This window comes from Aquarana catesbeiana, linkage group LG09 (assembly GCF_042186555.1).
Source record: "Aquarana catesbeiana isolate 2022-GZ linkage group LG09, ASM4218655v1, whole genome shotgun sequence".
Classification (NCBI taxonomy): Eukaryota; Metazoa; Chordata; class Amphibia; order Anura; family Ranidae; genus Aquarana; species Aquarana catesbeiana.
The window spans coordinates 149,639,570-149,658,576 of NC_133332.1; the positions used below are offsets into that span (position 1 = coordinate 149,639,570).

Sequence of the window (19,007 nt, forward strand, 5' to 3'; positions counted from 1 at the left end):
ATTTTTTAATAAATGACTTGTCCCAAGCTGTCTCCTGTCTTTTTTACCATTTTTGACACTTTTTTTGTGAAATGGTAGAGGTACAATGCACCCCATTACCATTTCACATAGGGGGGAGGCCGGGATCTGAGGGTCCCCTTGTTAAAGGGGGCTTCCAAATTCCGATAAGCCCCCCACCTACATACCCCCACAATCACCAGGCAAGGGTTGTGGGGATGAGGCCCTTGTCCCCATCAATATGGGGACAAGGTGCTTTGGGGTCTGACCCCAAAGCACCCTCCCCATGTTGAAGGCATGTGGCCTGGTACAGTTTAGGAGGGGGAGCACTCTCTCAAGGGTCTGGTATAGATTTTAGGGTGACCCCCACGCAACTTTTTTTTACATCTTGGTTCAGGGTTCCTCTTAATATTCATACCAGACCCAAAGGGCCTGGTAATTGACTCGGGGGAACCCATGCCCCATGCTCCGACAATTCATCATTACAGCCGCGATCAGTTTTAAATGACAATTTTTCCTTTAGAAATGTCATTTTGCTCTCGGACAGTTCTAAACACGGGAAAAATGCGCCACTTTACAGGCATACTATAGACACCCCCAGGCATGATATTTAAAGGAATATTTCTTTTTTTATTGTTTCAATTTAAGCATTAAAAAAAATCACTGCTCCCGAAAAAACAGCAGTTTAAAAAAAATAATGTTTGCATTGATACATGTCCCATGGGGCAGGACCCAGGTCCACAAACACTTTTTATGACAATAATTTGCATATAACCTTTTAAAATGAGCACTTTAGATTTTTCATGCTAGTGTCCCATAGACTTTAACGGTGTTAAAGCGGCTTTTGAATTTGCTGCGAACACCGCATATTGTTCGCTGTTCAGCGAACAGGCAAACACCCGGTGTTCGAGTCAAACTTGCGTTCAACATCGGGCTCATCCCTAGTTAAAAGGTTGGGAGCAGTTTTAAGCTTAGTTAGTTCTACCCTGGAATTCCACTGCAACCACTTTCTGCCCAGTCAATTTATAAAAGCGGCTGGGTAGATGCTCTCTAGTTTTGGGTGGACGTACCCATGTGTCCTCCCAGAACTGTGCCTTGCGCAATCAGCTGATTACCGATCATAGTGCCCTGGTACCATGTGATCGCTGTGACCAATCACAGCGATCCCAGTTACAGTAGTAGGCAAGGCTGTCATTCACAATGCATTGCTTACAACTGTGTTATCTCTGTGTTTGGTCACAGTGATCACATGGTACCAGGGCCAGTCACAGAGGCCCTGTACCATGTGATAGATGTGACCAATTACAGCATCACAGTACTGTACTAGTACAGTGTCACCAAACCAGTGCTGTCAGTATCCCTGATCAGCGCCACACCAGTCATATTGTCCCTGATCATCTTTGCACCAGTCATATTGTCCCTGGACACTGCCACACCAGTCCCTAATCACCACCAAAATAGTTACTGTGACCCTGATCGCTGCCACACCAGTCATATTGTCCCTGATCACTACCACACTAGTCATATTGTGTCTAATCACCGCCACACCACTCCCAGTGTCCATGATCATCACCACACCAATCATATTGTCCATAATCATCACCACACCAGTTATAGTGTCACAGATCACTGCCACAACAGTTACAGTGTCCCTGATCACTGCCAAACCAGTGCAGTGTTGCCTCTGCCTGCCACTTATACAAATTCTGGCCTGTTTATTGACCACATGTCTGCCTGCTGCCTGGACCAATCCTTGGCCTGTTTGCTGACCATGCCTCTAACCTGAAATGACTCAGTTGTACATCCCGCTGATTACATTCCTGCAAGACACCAGGCAAGTGGACATGGCATTCCTGGGGGCAGTCATGTACCAGTAGGCTAGGCTTGCTTGACTTATAAGAAATGGGATTGCTATAGGTGATGCTACACTAATCTATATTCCTTGATAACTCGTATAGAGCATTATGGTGACACAATTGGCTGAGTTCTGTGATATACAGGATGCAATGTATCCACAAGATACAAAGTCCGGTATATAATCAGTGAAAAACTCTCACACATGTGGTATCGCCATGCTCGAGAGGAGTAGCAGAATGTCTTTTGGAGTGTAATTCTAAGTATGCCTATGCTGTGTGTCAGAAATATCTTATTAAATTGACAGTTTTGTCTAAAAAAATGTATTTTCTTTACGCAGTTTTCAAAAACTTAGGGGGAATAATCCTTCAAAATTCTCACCATGCTTCTTAAAAAATACTATTGGGTGTTTCCTTTCCAAAAATGTGGTCATTTTGTGGGTGTTTCTACTGTCCTAGTGCTTTAGCGCCTCCAAAAATGTGATAGGCAGTTAGGAAATTAGATGCATAATTGATGTCCCTAGAATGCCTGAATGTGTTTCCTTGGATTTTGGGCGCCTCTATATGGATAGGTTGTGAAAATATCTCACACATGTGGTATCGACATACTCATGAGGAGAGGAGTAGCACAATGTGTTTTGGGGTGTAATTCTAAATATGCCCAAGCTGCGTGTTAGAAATATCTTATTAATTTACAACTTTGTGTAAAAAAAATAAATTTTCATTTTTTTTCTGCATTTTCCAAAAACTTTTAAAAGACTCTCTGTGTCTATAGATGCATAAAAAATGGTTCATGATTGAGCTCACATGTGTGCCACAATAGGAAGCCACTTCCTATGGTGGTACACCAAGAAGAGGAGGATCCAGGAGCACCAGCAGGGGACCCGAAAAGAGGAGGACCAGGGCCGCTTTGTGCAAAACCATTGCACAGAGCAGATAAGTATAGCTTGGTTGTTTTTTTTGTTTTTTTTTTGTTTTTTTAATGGTTTTCAAACGCTGTAATGGTATAAGCATAAAAATAAAGCAAATCAACAGAAAAAAATTGCTAATTTGAGAAAGGTGCTTAATGGTTATTACGGACGTAAATAGGAATACTTAACATATTTTTACTTGCAAAGTTTCTTTAACTGATGTCATATGCAGATCAAAGGTCACACCTCTAATCTATGAATAAAATAGTAAAAATAATGAAACAACACATTGTTACAGTAAATTTATTCAATGACACTGAATATCTGCAGGTGTCACTTTATATGAGAGCATCTGCATTTTAACAGCCACTCCTGGTGTGTAATACAAAGTAATTCCTGATTGTCATTTTGACAGCAGTAATTGCATGTAAGAGTGAAGGGGGGCAGTGGCCTGGGGAGGGGGGGGGGGGTGGAGGTATAGCACAAATTTTGAGATGTGTCCTAGAGATTTTTTTGAAGTTTTTTTTCTAGGACTTATCTCTTACAGCTTACAAAATTCTCAAGTGTTGAAATCACGTTTCTATTTAAAATATTTCTTTATGCATCCTCAATAAATTTATTAGCAGATTTTAGAAATACAGTATGCCTATAGCTATGGGATTGAGATGTAAATTGAATGGAATTACCTATGTAAAAAATATGTACAAGGAGTCTTTGAAACGTTTCTGAACTTTTTTATAAATAATAGAGTTTTAAAAAGTGTGGAAACATTTTGAAGAACCCTTGTATGTTAGATACTATGTACCTATTTTATCTACTCTGTTCTTTATTATTTGTATGCAGCGCAGTCTTTCAGGTATCTGCAATATAAAATCATCTAAGAGTCTCACCTGGTATTTAGAATGACACATATAATTAGAACCTGTAAGATAACTGAAGTTATAATTGCAGCATTCCAACTGACAGAGAAAAAAAATGAATAGTAAATGTTGAAATGCAAGGTAACTAGTTCAAGGGGGATTAAACGCCAAATACATTAATCCTCAAACATCTTTAGGGTAGAATTAAATGCACAAAAATCAATATGATTGTTGTAGCTCTGATAAGTGGTTAGTCCCAATTACTTCAAATGCCAGCTTATATTAGCAAACACTCATTATAAGTGTTTGTAAATGTGCATAGCGCATGGTGTCATTACAAGTGTAAAGAGTTTGAAAGCTTATGTAGATTGCAAAGAGAACACCCATGTGCATGCATGTAATATTCATTGCTTCGCCTGGTATATATGTGCTTATCAGGGGTGTAACTATGTACTGGGCAAAAAAAGGCTAAATTACAAAAAAACATATGCAATACATCCCTTCAATACATGCACCTTACCCCATATTTTATCCTTTTAAAGACTGCAAGTACAGAAAATACTTGTCCATATTTGTCTAAAATGCATTCATTTTTTTGTGAACCGAGTGGCGTTAAAACCTGTCCAGTGTCTTTTGCTAAACTACCCAACTTCACCCACTCTAAGATCTCTACAACATAAAGGCTAATAATTCTGTAGTTCAGGACAAGAATTACGAGGGTTAAATAGACAATTTAGGGTAATAAAAGAAGTTTGAAAAGGACACAGGGCAACCCTGAGTTTCAGAGGCATAACTAGAACCCTTAGGGCCCCGTTGCAAGAAACCATGAACCTCCCTATAGGAGGGGGGCTATGTGACAGGAGGGGGGCCTTGTGACAGGAGGGGGGGAAGTATGACAGGGGCAGTGTAACAGCAGGGGGGCAGTATGACAGCAGGGGGGAAGTGTGACAGCAGGGGGGAAGTGTGACAACAGGGGGGAAGTGTGACAGCGGGGGGGCAGTATGACAGGAGGGGGCACTGTGAGAGGAGGGGGCAGAGAATGCATTTGTACACTCGATCAGGAAGCAAGACTTACCCAGAAGCAGCCTAGAGTTGCAGAAGTCGGAGTCCAGGGGGCGGAGCTGAGAGGCAGACCAATGACTTGGGCACCAGGCTGGATAGGAGGGGCAGCGCGGCTTATAGAAGAACTAAACACCTCCAGTATCCCCCTGACTCCTGCAGCCTCTGAAAGCCCGCTTCTCCTCCTCTCCCTCCCGCAGGCATTCAGTGGCTGCAAAAGCCAGGGGGATGATGGAGGGGCTCTGTTCTTCTATAAGCCATGCCGCCCCTCCTATCCATGGGAAGACATATCTGACTGTGTAACTGCAGGAGCCCCCTGAAGTATGGGTCCGGGTCGCAGTTGCAGTTTATTTATAGTTGATCAGATGCCACATTTTATCTCCTGAGGAAGCTCCAGCAAGTGAAACATGTCGAGAAAGTGGTATTAACCCCTGTATCACATCCCTTTTGGAATTATTGTATTTGTTTATATGAAATTTTCTCATGTCTTTTTTTAAGGATTTATAAATAAAATATATATTTTTCATTAATATTATATAAATTATTCATTTCCTACTGAACACCTAAAAAATCCTGAGGCTTGTGACCTCCAGTCCCTTATTTTGTTTGTTGCGACCTTTATAATTACGCCCCTGCTGAGTTTCTTACATGATCAACGGGTTTATTTTGCTCTTATCTAGTGCATATAGATCTGCACCAAATGCTTTCAATGGTATATTCAATAGACCAAAAGGGTGAAAATGGGAGAAGTTCATTATTAGGGTTTACATATACTTTAACAATCTAATAGCAATTAACCATGTAGAACATGTAGAATGTTCTCTGTTTGGGGCACCTCCATTTTACTGGATTAACTGGAAAACTGGATCTTAAAATAAGGGTTGGATTTATTTTCAAATAGGGACATACAGTACATATATTTCTATTTACAGAAATGAAAGTGGGATAGGGCGACAGAAAGATTGAGGAAGATGAAGAGGAAAAAAGATATCCTTTCTAAGCTAGAACTAGCCATAGATGATTACTTTTTTCTTCACTCGGCCAGCAGGCTGAATGAAAAAAATGAATGGATTCCTCCATCCGCACATTTAAGGGGCATGGAGAAATTTTACCCCCTTGGACATTGTATTCTGACAGCAGGACATTCCGTTGTTAGAATACCCTGATCAGTGGCTGCAGCTGCTGATCCACAAAAGTTTTCCAACATTTCTATTTGACAGAAGTAGATCTAATGATTGATTTCTGTTGAACAGGGACGGGCAAACAGGAATCAAAATTCAACCAGTCCCTGTTGAACTGGAAAAATTTCGATCTATGGCCAGTTTAACATACACTCATTCTGACTGAATCTTTCACACTTGGGCTTCTTGTGCAATCTTGGGACACATCCTTAATTGGGTCCCAGTGAATCGCATCCTTGATCCATCGCTAAAGTTATCACAAAAGTCAATTCCTGTTTAACTACTTCCCACTTTGACTTTGTGCGGGTATATGTGAATGATGCCTGCAGCTACAGGCATCATTCAGATATTGGCTTTTTCAGCCAGCTATTCCCTACACCATAAAAATGATCATAACAGCTGTTCCAACGCTTGATCGTTCTTATGGGTAGCCAGAGGGGACGTCCCACCCCTCCCACTGCCCTCCGGTGCTTCTACTGAATCACCGCTTCCATCGGTGAGTTGAAGACAGGATCCGCCGGCCCCAGATGTTAACCATAGAGATTTCCAGCAGACCAGATGGTCGTCGGAGTCTCTTTGATCGTTTGGAGATTTGACCCCTGCGAGCCCCGTCGCAGGAGCCAGCCGCTTGCTCGTCCCCACCTCCTTTCCTGACCGGCCAGGCTGTGTGCTCGGATAAGGTTCTGGTATGGATTTTGGGGGGACCCCCATGCCATTTTTTCAGTGTAGGGGGTTCCCGTTAAAATCCATACCAGACTTAAGGGCCTGGTATGCCCCTGGAGGGGAACCCATGCCGGTTTTTTATTTAAAATTTGGTGCAGCATTCCCCCTCATGATTCTTACCAGACACCTGTCAGCAATGCTTGTCGCTCATCAGGAAAGGAAAAAACGCAGTTTTCCTTTCCCGATGAGCGAGCCAGCATGAGATGTACAGCACCCTGTCGCCAAGAACCAGCGTGATGGGATTGCGCTGGAAACACATTCTCGTGGTCAGGTACTGTACGTTACAACACCAAGGACTGGGACCTAAAATTATGCGATGAATTAAAAATCTATATAATCGGCCTACAGCAATGGTTAAAGTTAATGAGACGCTGTCACCACCCTTCGAAACGTATAACGGAACGAGACAGGGGTGCCCGCTCTCGCCACTCCTATATGTACTGTCGATGAAACCTTTTCTTGTGACCTTATGGAACAATCGAGATATAGGAGGGGCGAGAGTGAGGGAAGACGAAGATAAAATTGCAGCATACGCGGATGATACCCTGATGTACGTAACTAACCCAAGGGAGACAATGCCAAACATAATTAAAGAAATTAAAAAATATGATGAACTCTCGAACGTTAAAATAAATCCCATAAAAACAGAAATACTAAATATTGAAGTGGAAAAAAATGAAGCACTTGCGCTACAAAGGGAATTCCAATTTAAGTGGGTGAGAAGAGAATTGCCATATCTAGGAATTAAATTGACATCCACCACCGAGAAATTAAATCTGGCAAACTACATCCCTTTATTGAATGAGATCAAAGTGGAATTAAAGAAGCTTTCATGGCAACCGCTATCATGGATGGGAAGGATAAATAACTTTAAAATGGTGATACTCCCAAAAATAATGTATAAATTCCAAATGCTACCAATAGCTATACCAGAGAGGTTTTTTTTAGAATAATAAAAACAATGAAAAAAAAAAAACAATGATGATAAAATATATTTGGCAAAATAAAAAAACGAGAGTTTGCATTAATCACTAGAAAAAAAACATGGAGGTTTATCAGCACCAGACATAAATAGATACTACAAATCAGTATTTATTCTACGAACGGTAGAATGGGTGAATAAAAAAAGCGGAAAAAAAAGTGGATTGAGATTGAAAACAAGATAAGTAGAACAACACTGCACAAAAACATTTGGGTACCACATAAGCACAGAACATTAGATTTGGAGGCACATGATTTGACTATAAATACATTTAAAACATGGGATGCACTGTACTGACAAAAAAATTGTATATACAATTCACCATTAATTGCACTCACTGGAAAGAATTTCTTTGGCCCAGGAAAGGAGACTCCTTTTGGTGTAAGAATGGGGAATGCATAAATAAAGGATATTACTAAACATGGGAAGATAATACCACTATCGGAACTAAAGGAAATATACGGGTGGAAAATAAGCGAGTGGGAATACTTTCAACTAAAGCACTTGGTAAATACACTACCTCAACCAATTAGAGATGGAAAGAACTTAAATCCTCTGGAAAAACTCTGTGGTATACAAACTCTATTGTAAAATGGTATATCTAAAGTATATGGAATACTGACAGATTTAGAAGGACAAGAGATATATAGGGAAATGGGAAAAATAAATAGGTACGAAACTAGAAGATCAACAAGTTAGGAGAATGATAGGAGCAGTATATAACTATGCAACAGATATAAACACAATAGAAATTAACTATAATGCCCTGTACACACGATAGGATTTTCCGATGGAAAATGTGTGATAGGACCTTGTTGTCGGAAATTCCGACCATGTGTAGGTTCCATCACACATTTTCCATAGGAATTTCCGACACACAAAGTTTGAGAGCTTGCTATAAAATTTTCCGTCAACAAAATCCGTTGTCGGAAATTCCGATCGTGTGTACACAAATCCGACGCGCAAAGTGTCACGCATGCTCAGAATAAATTAAGAGACAAAAGCTATTGGCTACTGCCCCGTTTATAGTCCTGGCGAACGTGTTTTACATCACCGCGTTCAGTACGATCGGATTTTCCGACAACTTTGTGCGACCGTGTGTATGCAAGACAAGTTTGAGCCAACATCCGGTGGAAAAAATCCATGGCTTTTGTTGTCGGAATGTCTGATCAATGTCCGACCGTGTGTACAGGGCATAAGTTCTTGGTAAGATGGTATTTGACACCTGACAAATTTCACAAATACCAACAGGACAAATCTCCATAGGGTAAGAGGGAATGCAAACAGAAGGCAACAATGACCCACATCTGGTGGGACTGCCCAAAAATTAAGGAATATTGGCAAGAAATCCTAGACTATATAGAAGAGATAACTGGAGAAAAGATAATCAGCTTGCAGAAATGTTTATTCTATGATTCAAAAGCTTTAAATAAAAACACAGAAAAACATTAACTTCAATACTGTTGAACACTGCAAAAGGACTAATTCCAAAGAAGTGGTTAAGCATAGATAAACCTGATGTAAGGGAATGGTTCGAGCGAATAGAATATTACAATAAGATGGAATACTTTAGTAGAGAAAAAGAGCAACCAGAAAAATACAAAAGTATTTGGAGAAGATGGAGAATTTTTAAAACTTTGGAGAAATATTTAGAAAAGATGATGGACATGGCACGCCACTGGTGAGCTTTGTTTTTAGGTAACTTTTTTATAATATGTTAGTATGCGATGCATACTAGCACATTATGATATTACCTTGCAGGAAGAAAATACCCCCCCCCCCCCAAAGAGTTTACTACTGCTTTAATACAGATACATTTGCAATTTACTCTACCAGGTGGCAAATTTAAGTTAATATCACAGTTGCATGTGTATCATTTTTTATAAATTCTACCAGAGGTATTCATTTTATTACAAATTGTTTTCCTTATTTTCTTCCTGCCTGGACTGCATTTCCTTTTGCTGCTGTGTTCTATTAGACCTTAAGTAAACATAAAGAAAAATTAATGGGTACTTAAAGTATCCATAAACCACCAAATTTGACTGTTTTACATATATAATATAAATATAGGATCCGTGTTTTCAAGGAAGTTCTACTTTTACCTTTTCATAAAACATTCTCTAAAAAGTATTGGATGTTATTCAAGAGCTTCCAGACAAATATTAATTTTAGGAATATTAATGTTTTTGTTGGTTAGCACTGACTTCTGCTACTCTCCAAAGAAGCCCATATTTATCCAGTGTATTCCTGATTATGGAGTCATGAACACTGACCTTCCAGCCTGAAGCACTTTGATTTTCTTTTTTTTTTATTGGCTCCCCTATGACTTTCTGGATACATAACATTGCATTTTCACTTATACAATATCTTTTTTGTTTTGCAAGCCTAAAGTTATGGTTTATTTTTAACTATAACCTCTTCCAGTGTATTCGCAAGTTTGCATTCCAAATGGCATATTCATGACTGTGGCAACTTGGAGTAATGCCATTTAATAACCGGATGCAACAGATTATTATTATGTCTTGTAAAACATGATCTTGACAAATATGATTTTCAGTGAAATACATCATATGCATGCTTTATATGGTTTGCTCCAGTGTATTTATCAGAGAAGGCTGTCTCTTCCTATAATCTTTTAATGCTGCTAAAATGACACTTCTGACAATGTTCCAGACAATTTATAGCAAGTTGTAGCGATTAAAATTTAAGAAAGTGTTAGCAGCTGTTTCTTTCATTCAAATATTGAAATATGGGAGATTTACATGTAAGCAGTGCAGCCATAAAATATTTAATGTAAAGTGTTGGTGAGGCTTTTTGTACATCAAACATTAAGAGGCTCTTTATATATCAGTCACAAAGTACATGGCATGAGTATCATACACTTTTGGTGTTTATTTCCTATTTCTGTCACTTGATTTAAATTCAGTTCTACATTCCAATAAACCTGAATATTTTATATGGCCTGCAGAGTTTTGTTTAGTTGATTTAAGAAGGTTCTTCTTTCTTTACTGATTTAAAATGTGGTATATAGACTAAATAGATGTGGTAAGTTTTTACGAAGACAGCTTAACATTTTTTAAAACAACTAAACATAAGATAAATATATGTGCTAATAAAACAGCTTTGTACAAAAGTCGGATGGCTATGTGGAGCCATTAACCGATACTAGAAGGGCTTTTATGGGGGGATAATCTATTGACCAAGTAAACAAAAGTATCCTAACACACTCTGACAAATCTTATTAATATCCATTGCAAAGAAGGCCAGCTTTTGTGTTGGCTTAGTCACACCACCACCACCACATAACTGCACTTGGGCTTTCTGTTTGGATGCTCAGGCACAAGCACTAGCTTGAGGAAGGTAGGACCTTTTCCATTACAGATTGACATTAATGCTAACTTCAGTTGCTTTTCAGGTATTCCAAGCCTGTTAATGTCTGGAATTATTCTACAGTGGGATTTTAAAAATGACTCTACCAAAACCATTTCTATGCCCATACATGTCTATCTTGTGTTGGAATTTTAAATATAAGGTCTAAAACAAAAAAAAGAAGAGACTTTTTAGGCTTCATCCAAGTATATATAGAAAAGGGTAGGTGTCAGCTGAAGAAGAATGTCTTCAGCTGCCTAGGAATGTGGACTATAGCAGCACAGCACAAGAAACAGCAAAAGTTTAAATAAAATATAATCTTTATTGTATAGTAATAAAAATATTTATATAATTTTTTTTTTATTGTACAATAAAGATTATATTTTATCTTAGCTTTTTGCTGTCTCCTGTACTGTGCCACTATAGTCTGCATTCCTAGACAACTGGAGATATTCTTCTCCAGCTGACACCTACCTTTTTCTTTAAATATAAGATGTTCTGCTAATCACAAAGCAAAAGAAGCATTAAAGTGATTGTAAAATCTCATTTTTTTTCTATAAAAATAAAAAACATGTCATACTTACCTGCTCTGTGCAGTGGTTTTGCACAGAGCAGCCCAAATCCTCCTTCTCTCGGGTCCCTCTTTGGTGCTCCTGGACCCTCCCTCCTGCTAAGTGCCCCCACAGAAAACAACTTACTTTGGGGGCACCTGAGCTGCAGCTCCATGTATCCATTCAGACACGGAGCCATGGCTCGGCACCTCTCTCTCCTTATTGGCTAATTGTGTCTCAGCCAATGAGAAGGAAGAGTCCCGGACAGCCGAGGCACTCATGGACATCACTGGATTGAGAGGGGGCTCAGGTAGGTATTAGGGGGGTTGAGGGGGGCTGCTGCATAGAATGCATTAAGATAAAAAACCTTCTGCCTTTACAACAACTTTAAGTAAAAGTGAAAGTGATTCTGCATTGCTTTACTTTGTAATTTTGTTCCATATACACATATACTTTTTGATTTTGCATTAACCACAAAGACCTGTTAGTTATTCAGCCATTAATATAAAGTTTGTTTGCTCCCCCAGTGGTCTTCCCCTGCCAGCAGTTCATAATTCAAACTTGGTGAACTCCAGTGGAGCCTCTGGAAGTTCCAGTGAGTCGGAGACAAGCTCTGAATCAGATTCTGACAGCGAGAGCAGTTCTAGTGACAGTGAATGTAATGAAGAAAATCATAATGTAACCCCAGAGGTAAAAACAACAGTGGAACAGTTTATGGTTATGTGAATCTTGTGTATGTCTCATCTATACTTTGAAAAAAGTAATCTTATACTATACATATTTTATGATGAATATCTTTATCATAGCTTTCAGTACTGACTGTCATCTTTCTAGGATTTACAAATACATTACAGCTGACACGACCTTAGAATTAATGATCCATGTCTATTGTGTTACTTCCTATTTGCTGTAAGTTTGCATCATACAAATAGTGATTATAATACTTCACAGTACAGTCACTGATGTGGATTTTATAGAGAGATACTCTGCAGTTATTATTATAGTGCTATAAAGGAAATATAATGAGTGGATAACATATTAACAATACGGTCATTTGCAAAGTTTTGGCAAACTACAAAAGTTTTGTCAAATTACATGTTGTGTTGGATTTCTAAGTAAAAAGAAGGTAATGCTGCCTTTCCAGGAAATAAACTTCACATAACACATTTCTACTAATCTTAATACATGATTGCTTTTTGTTTTCTAAAATTAACAAACTAAAAATAATAACAAAAAAATGTAGCATGTGCAAAAGTTAATTCATTTGTACTCTTTTGTAACCCCACCACACACAGACCTTTGCAGAAGTCACAACATCCAAACATTTCTTGTAACCAACTAACAGTCTTTATATACTTATTTAAGACATTTTCCTGCCTACAGGTCTTCAATATCTTGCAGATATACTGTTTGGTTAAATTTTTATTCCTGCAGAGGTTGTGGTGATTAGGGATGAGCCGAACACCCCCCTGTTCAGTTTGCACCAGAACTTGCGAACAGGCAAAAAATTTGTTCAAACACGCAAACACCGTTAAAGTCTATGGGACACGAACATGAATAATCCAAAGTGCTAGTTTTAAAGGCTTATATGCAAGTTATTGTCATAAAAAGTGTTTGGGGACCTGGGTCCTGCCCCAGGGGACATGGATCAATGCAAAAAAAAGTTTTAAAAACATCTGTTTTTTCGGGAGCAGTGATTTTAATAATGCTTAAAGTGAAACAATAAAAGTGTAATATTCCTTTAAATTTCGTACCTGGGGGGTGTCTATAGTATGCCTGTAAAGGGGCACATGTTTCCCATGTTTAGAACAGTACGACAGCAAAGGAAAAAAGTCATTTAAAACTACTCGCGGCTATTAATGAATTGCCGGTCCGACAATACACATAAGTTAATTGATAAAAACAGCATGGGAATTCCCCACAGGGGAACCCCGAACCAAAATTAAAAAAAAAATGATGTGGGGGTCCCCCTAAATTCCATACCAGGCCCTTAAGGTCTGGTATGGATATTAAGGGGAACCTCGCACCAAAATTTTTTTAAAAATGGCGTGGGGTCCCCCCAAAAATCCATACCAGACCCTTATCCGAGAACGCTGTAAAAACTGTAGTTTTTAAAACTTTTTTTGCATTGATCCTTGTCCCCTGGGGCAGGACCCAGGTTCCCATCCTTTTTATGACAATAACTTACATATAAGCCTTTAAAATTAGCACTTTTCATTTCTTCCATAGACTTTTAAAGGGTGTTTCGCGGCTTTCAAATTTGCCGCGAACACCCCAAATTGTTCGCTGTTCGGCAAACGGGCGAACAGCCAATGTTTGAGTCGAACATGAGTTCGACTCGAACTCGAAGCTCATCCCTAGTGGTGATGTGGACCTATACTCAAATGTTAACATAAAGATATGTCTGTAGGCTTGCCTAGATGAATAAAGAGTCATAGAAGGGCTCAACTACATACCTAAACATTTTGCATTGCTGATCACATCTGGTAACCCTAGGCAGTCTGTCACATGGTATCTGTTAAAGGGGAGGATCACAGTCGAGAATGGTTGATGTTAACCTTTTGCAGAGATCATATGACCAAGGACAATATCTGTCTTGCAAAGGAGGGATCCTAGAGCAGTGATTGTCTCAAGGTAAGAAATCCAGGACTTCTAATACTCTTTATGTGTCCATGCCAGGTTTACTATAAGTGAAGTGAAGTTTACTTTAAGTGAAGAATGTTTGTATTTACTGAAGTCCAATTTCTCATAGGTTTAATCTGTGCATCAAACATATATAGCTCAGACTAGTCTGTCTGTGTAATCATAAAATGCTGATGCACTTACTGCAGCTAGAATTAATAGGACATGTCTTTGCTTTCTCATTAAAGGCTTGTTAACACCACAACATGTGTTATTGTAATGCACAAAAACACACTGTATATAGTTGAGGTGCATTGCCATTCATTTTTGAATGCACACTGAGGCACATCTACAGTGCACTGCAATGCATCTGTGATTTATAGCACTACAACATGCAAATGCAAATGTATGTGTGTTGTGGTACACTGCATTTGAAATATGGGGCATGATGTATTTTTCCTGCATTGAGGTACAGTGACAGCCCATCCAAAATGAATGGGCTCCCTAACACAGCACGAAAAAGACTGCATCTCAGTGCACCACATTATGGTTTGAATTGACCCTTAAAGTGGTTCTAAAGTCACAACAATAGACAATCACAGTCTGCTTAAACTAATAACACACAAAGAATTAAATGTTACCATGTTTTTATTGAAATCACCATATAAACATTCACGGATCAGGTTGAAAAAGTATGTGAACCCTTGGATTTAATAACTGGTTGAACCTCCTTTGACAGCAATAACGTCAACCAAACGTTTCCTGTAGTTGCAGATCAGATGTTTACAATGGTTAGGAGTAATTCTTGACCATTCCTCTTTACAGAACTGTTTCAGTTCAGCAATATTCTTGGGATGTCTGGTGTGAATTGCTTTCTTGAGGTCATGCTAAAGCATCTCAATCGGGTTGAGGTCAGGACTCTGACTGGGCCACTCCAGAAGGAGTATTTTCTTCTGTTTAAGCCATCCTGTTGTTGATTTACTTCTATGCTTTGGGTCGTTGTCCTGTTGCAACACCCATCTTCTGTTGAGCTTCAGCTGGTGGACAGATGGCCTTAAGTTCTCTTGCAAAATGTCTTGATAAACTTGGGAATTCATTTTTCCTTCCATGATAGCAATCCGTCCAGACCCTGACGCAGCAAAGCAGCCCCAAAGCATGATGCCCCCACCCCATACTTCACAGTTATGATGAGGTTTTGATGTTGGTGTGCTGTGCCTCTTTTTCTCCACACATAGTGTTGTGTGTTTCTTCCAAACAACTCAACTTTGGTTTCATCTGTCCACAGAATATTTTGTCAGTACTGCTGTGGAACATCCAGGTGCTCTTGTGCAAACTGTAAACATGCAGCTTTTTTTTTTGGACAGCAGTGGCTTCCTCTGTGGTATCCTCACATGAAATCCATTCTTGTTTAGTGTTTTACGTATTACGTATAACAGGGATGTTAGCATATGCCAGAGACTTTTGTAAGTCTTTAGCTGACACTCTAGGATTCTTCTTCACCTCATTGAGCAGTCTGCGCTGTGCTCTTGCAGTCATCTTTACAGGATGCCCACTCCTAGGGAGAGTAGCAGCAGTGCTGAACTTTCTCCATTTATAAACAATTTGTCTTACCGTGGACTGATGAACAGCACGGCTTTTGGAGATACTTTTATAACCCTTTCCAGCTTTATGCAAGTCAACAATTCTTAATCATAGGTCTGAGAGCTCTTTTGTGCAAGGCATCATTCACATCCGGCAATGCTTCTTGTGAAAAGCAAACCCAGAACTGGTGTGTGTTTTTTATAGGGCAGGGCAGCTGTAACCAGCACCTCCAATCTCATCTCATTGATTGGACTCCGGTTGGCTGAGACCTCACTCCAATTAGCTCTTGGAAATCGCATTAGTCTAGGGGTTCACATACTTTTTTCCACCTGCACTGTGAATGTTTACATGGTGTGTTAAATAAAAACATGGTAACATTTAATTCTTTGTGTGTTATTAGTTTAAGAAGACTGTGATTGTCTATTGTTGTGACTTAGATGAAGATCAGATCACATTTTATGACCAATTTGTGCAGAAATCCATATCATTCCAAAAGGGTTCACATACTTTTTATTGCAACTGTACCTGTTTTGTGCAATGATATTGCATAGAGTGGTCCCTTACCTTCTCTTTCATGGTCCCGGTGCTGTCCGCTCCTTTTTTTTTCTGAGTGCCCCCATAGCAAGCCGTATGCTATGGGGGTAACCATGTAGGCATGCTCCTGAGCCGGGCTGTGTAAGTTCATATACACACATAGCACCTCTTGGCCTTTCCCCCCACTCCCTCCTCACAGGAGGACTTCTGCAGATGGGCACAGTGCGGGGTCGAGGGGGGGGAGTAGTGAGACATTTTTTTCCTTAATTAAGGTAAAAAATTATTTCACTTTAGAATCACTTTAGAAGGGTCCTAAGAGTCCACCTCCTCCCCTGCTTCTTTCCCCCTCCCACTACAATTTTTTTAACTTCTGTGACTCTGAGGCTGGGTTCACACTATTGCAAATTGGATGCCGGTTTCCCCGCATCCAATTTGCATAGCAGGAGATTGTGACTGGCTCTTTATGGCTCTCCGATATGGCTCCAGAGCGAATTACATGGGAGTCCTGTGCATCTGGTCCGTTTCAGGTCCAAATTCAGCCACAATTTTGTGCTAAAATCAGAGCTGAAATGGTGAATGGAGACAAACTGGACCCCTGCTGTGAGCCACTCCATGCTCCAGTCTGAACCCAGCCTAAAAAAATCACACAAACCTGTAAAAGAATAGGTAGAATACTGACCTGTCCAGCTGCTTGTGACTTGGATATTGTACCTCTTTTTTTTTTTACATTTTTTTTTACTATGTGAAGAGTTGATTAAATACTCCCTGCATCAAAATCTCCTAATTTTCTTCTGTATAAAGAAAAAGGCAGCGGGATGAGTATGTAGTTACACTTGTGCTCAGCAGCTTCAATATGATCATCTACTATCATGATGTTGCTGTGAGGTTCTCCATCTCTTACCACTTGCTCGGCTACAGCCTGCCAAAATGTGTTGTCATTCCCACTGAATACACATAGTGCCATAAAGAGCTTAATAAAAAAAAAATGTTGGTAGTGTGGCTGTAAATGTATGTATAAGAGAATGTACTATATGTGTAAGAGAATGTAACACATCCCACCCTAACTACCACCACAAAGCACTCTAAGGTGTTAATTGCTTAAATGGTTAGTATCCCTTGTGAGATAATAAATGATAAAGCCAGATTTATTCTTTAGTTTAAATTCCGTATTTCCTACAATGTTTTTTTTAAGCTCCAATTAAAAAGCCTGACAGTTTTGACTTTTATACTTGTAATACCATAATCTTGGCATTTTTGTGTGCTGCAACTGTTCAAAAACAGTGCTAATTATGCTATATACGGTACATAAATTCTACTTTCCAAAAACAGATCTAATTATCAGAATATTTATTTTAACCTTGTTGTTACATTCTCTTGAAATATATTTATTTATCAAATATACTATAAAAGCAATGAACACGATTTGCCTTGTATTCAGGAGAGAAATTATATAAAACACACATTATAAAAAATGTATCATTTATTGGGATTATTTAGCATTTTTGTTTTGTTAGATTTCTCTAGGGCAAAGATGTAAATTAAAATGAATGCATTCAGCATGCTCACTAATTAGCTATTACTATAAATAGACTCTCGTTTCTGTGAAAAGTACCAGTTTAATCTGAAATAAAGTATTTTATGGTACACATTCCCTTGCAACACTAAAATATCATTTTGGTTTTATCCCCAGCCCGAACCACCTTCCACAAACAAATGGCAGCTGGATAAGTGGTTAAATAAAGTCAATCCACACAATAAAACAATAATTAACAACCACAATGATGTGCATTCAGAAAACAATTCTGAGGCTCAGAACAACCAACAGACTGAGGGAGACAGTAAGCGAGAACTTAACAATATTATCCCTCAGCCTGAATCTTTGCCCAAAGAGAGGGAGTTGTTGAGTCCTGTAAGAGAAAAAAACAAAACTAGAGTAACCCAAAAACCACAGGAGGCAAAAAGCTTAAAGCAGAAATCACCAGCCCACAATGAACCTACTACACAAAGGGCTGTTGCCAAGAAACAACCAAAAAGGGTTGAAAGAACTTCCAGCGGTGAAGACTACACATGGAACAAACCAAACCCCACCAGCAGCACTCCCAAAGAGAAGGACCTACGAGAAAACCAAGAGCCACCAAAAGCAAGGACAAAAACCACTGTTGCTAAAACAGCACCACGAAAGGAACAAAGGACTAGTACTGGAAGTATATCAGAAAAAAAGAAAGCTAGAGGGGCAAATAAAATTGTTCCTAAATCAAGAGAATTTATTGAAACAGATTCTGCATCTGATTCCAACACTGACCATGATGAAGTTGTGCAAGTTAAGGTCTCAACGACTGGGCCCATTAATCAAGTCAAGCCAAAGGACTGCAGCAACAACATCCTAAGTGTGAGCAGCTTAACAAGCAATAGCAGCAGCATATCACTAGACCAGACACATAATGATCTGGAAGAACCATTTACACCACTGCCTAATGTTCAGAGTGAACTGCTTTCACCTTTAAGAGAGATTGAAGAGCTTAAGTCATTATGGGTGAAAATAGATCTTAGTCTTTTATCCAGAATACCAGGCCATGAGACATTTGAGAGTGAAGCTTTAAAGAATGAAGTAAGAGACACAGGTTTTAAACATAAGCCTCAAACACCAGCTACAGCACCCGAGAAAAATGCTACAAAACCAAGAAGGAAGCACAAGGTAAGTGTATTTGAGAAAGTGAAGCCAATGTGCCGACAGCTTTGTTTTAGAAGTGGATTTAATTTTTACTTATGATATTATTTCCTACA

At 39.2% G+C, this 19,007-nt stretch overlaps 1 protein-coding gene across 2 annotated transcripts in view; it reads left to right on the forward strand.

The window, feature by feature from the left end:
• The window catches only part of AFF2 (ALF transcription elongation factor 2), a 976,027-nt gene that overhangs the window by 831,897 nt on the left and 125,123 nt on the right, over positions 1-19,007 (forward strand). For both annotated transcript variants that reach the window (XM_073599267.1, XM_073599268.1), the window contains 2 exons: positions 12,014-12,176; positions 17,914-18,918. In XM_073599267.1, the coding sequence (XP_073455368.1) occupies positions 12,014-12,176; positions 17,914-18,918 (1,168 nt within the window). The remainder of the gene's footprint in view (positions 1-12,013; positions 12,177-17,913; positions 18,919-19,007) is intronic.